The sequence below is a fragment of the Calidris pugnax genome, unplaced genomic scaffold (genome assembly GCF_001431845.1).
Source record: "Calidris pugnax isolate Ruff unplaced genomic scaffold, ASM143184v1 scaffold38, whole genome shotgun sequence".
In the NCBI taxonomy this organism is placed as follows: Eukaryota; Metazoa; Chordata; class Aves; order Charadriiformes; family Scolopacidae; genus Calidris; species Calidris pugnax.
This window is the reverse complement of record NW_015090995.1, coordinates 3800308-3805733: the sequence shown is the minus strand read 5'-3', so window position 1 is coordinate 3805733 and position 5426 is coordinate 3800308. Positions and strand designations below refer to the sequence as shown.

Here is a 5426-nt window from a genome sequence, read left to right as displayed (position 1 = left end):
GTGTTTCGGGCGGCCCCCCCCCCGCCGCGAGGCGGCCGAGCCCCCGTCGCGACCGGCTCCCCCCGCCCCACGCGTGTCTCCGCTCGGTGGCTTCCCCCCCCGCGACCTTGTGGCCCCCGTACCTTGGCTCGCCTCCCGCTGCAGCGGGGCCCCGGTGGCCGGGCAGCTCCCGGGAGCGCCGCCCCTCCGGGAACGCCGAGGCGGAGCCCGGTAGCGCGGCGGGGAGCCGGCCCCGTCGGAACCGGGGAGGGATCGGCCGGTGTCACGGCTCCGAGCGGCCCCTGCGGGCAACCGAAAGCCAGAGAGAAACAGCGGGCGGGCCCCGGTTCGTCCCGCCCCCGCAGAGCCGTGCCCCGGGGAACCCCGTTGGAGAACGGCCCTACCCCGCCCCCGGGACCTCGGGGGAGGGAACCGGCCCCGGGACACCGAACCACTGCACTGCTCTTAACCTAAGGGAGCCAGAGCAGAGCAAGCCAGTTTGCTAACTGGAGAATAATGGTGTGGGCTTACAGCAGCAAAGCATTTTAGGTTGCCTGGAAGAATGCCTTCTCACTTCAGTTTAAATGCTAAACTTTTGCTGCCAGAGGTAAAATGCATTCGTGAGATTATTTTTTCAATGAGAAAAGAACACAGCACCCACCCCAGCACCTTCTTGCGATGGATGTTGAGAAGCAAAACCCAGTATTGATGGTGTGAACGAGTTCACCACTGAGCTGCTTGCCAGGAGCACCCAGCTCACATCTTCAGTGCACAAAACCAAACTGCTTCACACATCCCAAACGCTCCAACGTTGCTCTGCTGCCTATGGACATGCACACCCCCCATTCCATGCCCTCCCCACACAGCACAGGCTCCTGGAGCACGCCAAAATCACAGGAACAGCATAATTAAGAATAAGAAAGCTAAATCATTTTTTCAGTCGTGCCCAGTGACAGGACAAGAGGAAACAGAAACAAACTGGAATATAAGAAGTTCCATCTAAACATGAGGAGGAACCTCTTCACTTTGAGGGTGGCAGGGCCCTGGAACAGGCTGCCCAGAGAGGTGGTGGAGTCTCCATCTCTGGAGACATTCAGAACCCACCGGGACACGCTCCTGTGCAACCTGGTCTAAGAGGACCTGCTTTGGCAGGGGGTTGGACTAGATGATCTCCAGAGGTCCCTTCCAACCCTGTATCATTCTGTGATTCTGTAAATCCTGGAGGGGCTGCCACCACAGCTGTCATCCTTACTGCTGTGTTTAGCAAATTAGAAGCTGGTATTTTCTTGAGAAGCTAATAAACTGAGGTTTTAAAATTGCTGCCCCAGAGCTGGTGGTGTTTCTGTTGGCATCCTGCAGAATTCAGGCTTCTAACTTGGGTGGAGACTGGCAGAGCAGAGCCTTGCCCCAACCCATCCCACACCAGTAGCTTTCTGCCCTGCTCCAGAACTGACCTCTGCCAGTTCCCACATACAACCCCACGGTTTTGGGGTTCCCATCTGGTCCTTGGTTCACAGAGAACGTAGATTTGTTTCGGTAGCCATTAATGACGGGCTGAGGGAGAAAAGAAGGAAAAGTAAAGCCTTGGATTAAAAGAAAAAGTACTGGAGGAAAGCCCAAAACACAGCCTGCTTGTTCCGTTGGCAGCACAGGAAGATACACATGAATGTGCAAAACGCAGAAACAGAGTTTGTGCACAAGACCCCCAATACTTCCCCTCGGGAAGAAGAAATGGCTCTCTGCGACAGAATGGTGACAGGTTTATCAGGGAAGGCTTGTTTTGTTCTCAGCAGTCACAGGCTGCAAAGCAGAAGCCAGCAAGGACTGCCACAGACACCTTCCCTGCAACCAAGCAATCCCCACCATAAGGCTCTTCAGGAGTCAAGTGAGAGACTGTTAGCAGCTCAGAGGGGACAATATTCCTGTGGGATACTCACTGAAGGGACTACAGGCTGGAGAGGACAGCAGAGTCCACCAGGTTTCTGCCCATCTACGCCCAGCTCCTTGAGACGAGACGCCAGTGTCTGCAAAACCTTCCTCTGGCTTTCATGCTTCACCTGCAGAGGAGTCCTAAGCCAGAAACACTCTCAAAGGACCACCCTGGGGCAGGGTGAGCAAGAACAAAACACCTAAAAAACGGTGGGCAGCTCTTCATCACCCACCTCTGGGAAGGCCAACAGGCGGGAATACCGCAAGGGGGATAGAGCCCTAGAGGAACTTTGCCTTTCTCATCACCATAGCTGCTTGGAGCAATGGGGAGAGAAAGAAATCCTGTGTCCACGGTCCCCAAGTGCTGGCCTGGAGCACTTGGTCCAACCTGAAGCCCCAGTGAATCTGCTGTCCCACACTGGACAGGATCGCTGTGCTGTTGGTGATCACACACACCACCCACAGGGAACCTCCCAGTTCTATCCTTCATAATAACTGAAGAAGTAAAGCAGCAGTAAACGGGGTCTGAAGAGTTTACAGCATTAAGCGACTAAGATGCTAGGGGCTGTTGCTCCAGGGAGACAGGAGGGACAGTTGGGACAGCACAACGGAGAAAAGTCCACGTAAGCACATCTTACCTGCAGCTGCTCTTGGTAGGGAAGTCTCCACAGCGGAGTCACCGCGTTTGCTAGCCTGGAAAGCACAACATCACGGTAGTGCCCAGAGCTACTCACCTCCTGATACTTAGGGCATAACATCCCCACCACCTGCTTCATGGGCAGGACCCTTCTGGTACGGGCTCTGCCCCAGAGCTGGCTGTGAACATCCAAACTCCCTTTTCATGGCACCTTCCTGGTGCAGAACACTTGTGGCTGGAAGAGGGACCCAGGAACCACAATGACCAGTTCTCCAGAGGACAGGCTGAGCCTTTGGCAGAAGTCTGACCAGGGAGACCTGGGTGTTCTGGGTTACCCAGGTATCTTTCTGATCCCCCTTGAGAGGACAGGGTGAGGAACATGGACCCAGAAAGACCCTTGGTGAGATCTGACTCCAGGCTGGTAAAGCCAGGGGAATGAGTATTCAAATGTTACTGGGGTCAGAGGGAAAAAACTAACAACAAAGTGCAGGCGAAGGGAAACAAAGGGAAAAAAAGAAATCATTCTGTAGCTTCAGATGGACTCTGTTGCTTTCTCCCAGTGAATCAGAGGCTTTGGCCATCCCTTGCTGCTCCGAGGACAGCCCGAGTCCCATCTCCCTGGAGCTTTCCCCTAAAAGGGCACGATGCTTCTCTCATCCCTCGAAGCATCCATCCTGCATCATCTGCCTGCTCACATTTCCAGCCACGCACGACTGTGTCCTTTTTGCCAATGCTGTACTAGATTTAATCCACCCCAGGGAAATGGACAGTTTGTGTGGAGCTGGCAGGGAATCACCAGCTGCCCACTCTCACTGACCAGTTCAGAGATAAACCTCAGAACTTGCCACTACTTGTATCTGGGCCAGGGCAAACAAGAACAAAACACCTAAAAGTTGATTTTTTTGGAAAAAAGAAAAAAAAAGAGTAGAGGGTGAGGTGGATACAATCTAAACTGCCGTAGCTATCCACCAACTACTGACTCACTGAGCCCATGGAAAACCTCACCCCACAGCTGGAGGAGCTGCTGCTACGGCTTACTGGGATTTTTGGAGCTGCTTCCAAAGCACCCAGTGCCAACTACTTTCAGACACGGACCTGCAAATCAAACTGGCTATTACTTTTTACTTGCCAGTACAGCAACTGCTCTGCTCCTTCCCTCTTAGACCTTTTCCTTCACCTTTTTCCATTATTCCTATCCCCAGGCAAGCCAGCTGAGCCCTGGCTCTTCTACTGGGGAGAGCTGGGTGGAGGTGAAACCCCAACGCACTGCTCGAACAGCTTCGGGTGTTTGGTGCTTTGGAAGAGCTCTTGGTTGTTTTGAAGGAACCGTACCTCTCCTCCCAGGAGGAACCTGGCAGGCTGATGTCCTCCCTGGCCTTTTTCTTCTCCCTCTGCTTTACTGCTGTCTTCTTCTCCTTCACCAGGCTGTGGTCCCCACCGGGCAGGCTGCTCAGGAGAGCACTTGAAGGGCGAAGGTGCCGGGGCAGTAACCTCAATGTGCAGGACAGAGCCATGGTGCTCTGAGGAAAACGACCTGGGAGACCTGGTGGACAACAGGATGACCATGAGCCAGCAACGTGCCCCTGTGGCCAAGAAGGCCAATGGCATCCTGGGGTGCATCAGGAAGAGTGTGGTCAGCAGGTTGTGGGAAGTCATCCTCCCCCTCTGCTCTGCCCTGGGGAGGCCCCATCTGGAGCACTGGGACCAGTTCTGGGCTCCCCAGTTCAAGGACAGGGAACTGCTGGAAAGGGTACAGCAAAGGGCCACAAAGATGATGAGGGGCCTGGAGCATCTCTCTTACGAGGAGAGGCTGAGGGACTTGGGTCTTTTTAGTCTTGAGAAGACTTAGGGGGAATCTAATCAATGCATACAAATACTTAAAGAGATGGTGTCAGGAGGATGGGGCTGGTCTTTTTTCAGTGGTGCCCAAGGACAGGACAAGAGGTAACGGGCACAAACTTGGGTATAAGAAGTTCCACCTAAACATGAGGAGGAACTTCTTTCCTTCGAGGGTGGCAGAGCCCTGGAAGAGGCTGCCCAGGGAGGTGATGGAGTCTCCTTCTCTGGAGACATTCAAAACCCACCTGGACACGTTCCTGTGCAACCTGCTCTGGGTGGACCTGCTTTGGTGGGGGGGTTGGACTAGATGATCTCCAGAGGTCCCTTCCCACCCCATATCATTCTGTGATTCTATGGTGGGAAGGAGAGGGACAAGCAGCACAGTGAGCCACCATCAGCCCCCACGTCGGTGGCCAGATCGCTCCAGAAAATAAACCATTTGGTTTCTAAACACACCCGGGGCCGTGCATCTGACCCGGGGGAGCGTCTGGGCTTTGCTGGGAGCTGCCCCGACCCCGGGAAGGGGCGACCGGGAGCGGCGGTCCCCTCCTGGGCCACGGGCGAGCGGCCACGCTACCGGCCACGCTTGCCCGGGGTCTGCCCGTTGCTTCCACCGACCCCGCCGCTACCGGTCGCTCGGCTCCCACATGGCGGGGAGCGGCCTTTCCGCCGCCGCGCACGGTGTTTACGGCGGAATCCCCCCCGCCGCGAGGCGGCCGAGCCCCCGTCGCGACCGGCTCCCCCCGCCCCACGCGTGTCTCCGCTCGGTGGCTTCCCCCCCCGCGACCTTGTGGCCCCCGTACCTTGGCTCGCCTCCCGCTGCAGCGGGGCCCCGGTGGCCGGGCAGCTCCCGGGAGCGCCGCCCCTCCGGGAACGCCGAGGCGGAGCCCGGTAGCGCGGCGGGGAGCCCCTGCGGAGCGGGGCAAGGGGCTCCCGCTGGCCCCGTCGGAACCGGGGAGGGATCGGCCGGTGTCACTGCTCCGAGCGGCCCCTGCGGACAACCGAAAGCCAGAGAGAAGCAGCGGGCGGGCCCCGGTCCGTC

The 5426-nt window shown here is 56.8% G+C and overlaps 2 protein-coding genes across 2 annotated transcripts in view; both read right to left on the bottom strand.

Moving 5' to 3' along the window:
- The window catches only part of LOC106895469 (tRNA (uracil(54)-C(5))-methyltransferase homolog), a 6857-nt gene extending 6534 nt beyond the window's left edge, over positions 1-323 (bottom strand). The window contains exon 1 of the mRNA XM_014954902.1: positions 123-323. The gene's annotated coding sequence lies outside the window, so the exon portion shown is untranslated. The remainder of the gene's footprint in view (positions 1-122) is intronic.
- A 1110-nt stretch (positions 324-1433) lies between these two features.
- On the bottom strand, positions 1434-5287 carry LOC106895549 (tRNA (uracil(54)-C(5))-methyltransferase homolog). The gene is made up of 5 exons (XM_014954987.1): positions 5188-5287; positions 3878-4088; positions 2547-2601; positions 1917-2049; positions 1434-1533 (listed from the first exon to the last, which is right to left on the bottom strand). The coding sequence occupies exons 2-4, from the start codon at positions 4057-4059 to the stop codon at positions 2026-2028; spliced, it is 261 nt and encodes an 86-aa protein (XP_014810473.1). The 5' UTR covers positions 4060-4088; positions 5188-5287; the 3' UTR covers positions 1434-1533; positions 1917-2025.
- Positions 5288-5426: the final 139 nt, after the last annotated feature.

Bases quoted from the DNA above. Each gene is read 5' to 3' on its own strand.
- LOC106895549 (XM_014954987.1), bottom strand. From the start codon at position 4,059: ATGGCTCTGTCCTGCACATTGAGGTTACTGCCCCGGCACCTTCGCCCT. The intron at 2,602-3,877 runs GTACGGTTCCTT...TGTGCTTTCCAG, and splicing joins GGTTCCTCCTGGGAGGAGAG to GCTAGCAAACGCGGTGACTC. The intron at 2,050-2,546 runs GTAAGATGTGCT...TTTCTGGCTTAG, and splicing joins CCTACCAAGAGCAGCTGCAG to GACTCCTCTGCAGGTGAAGC.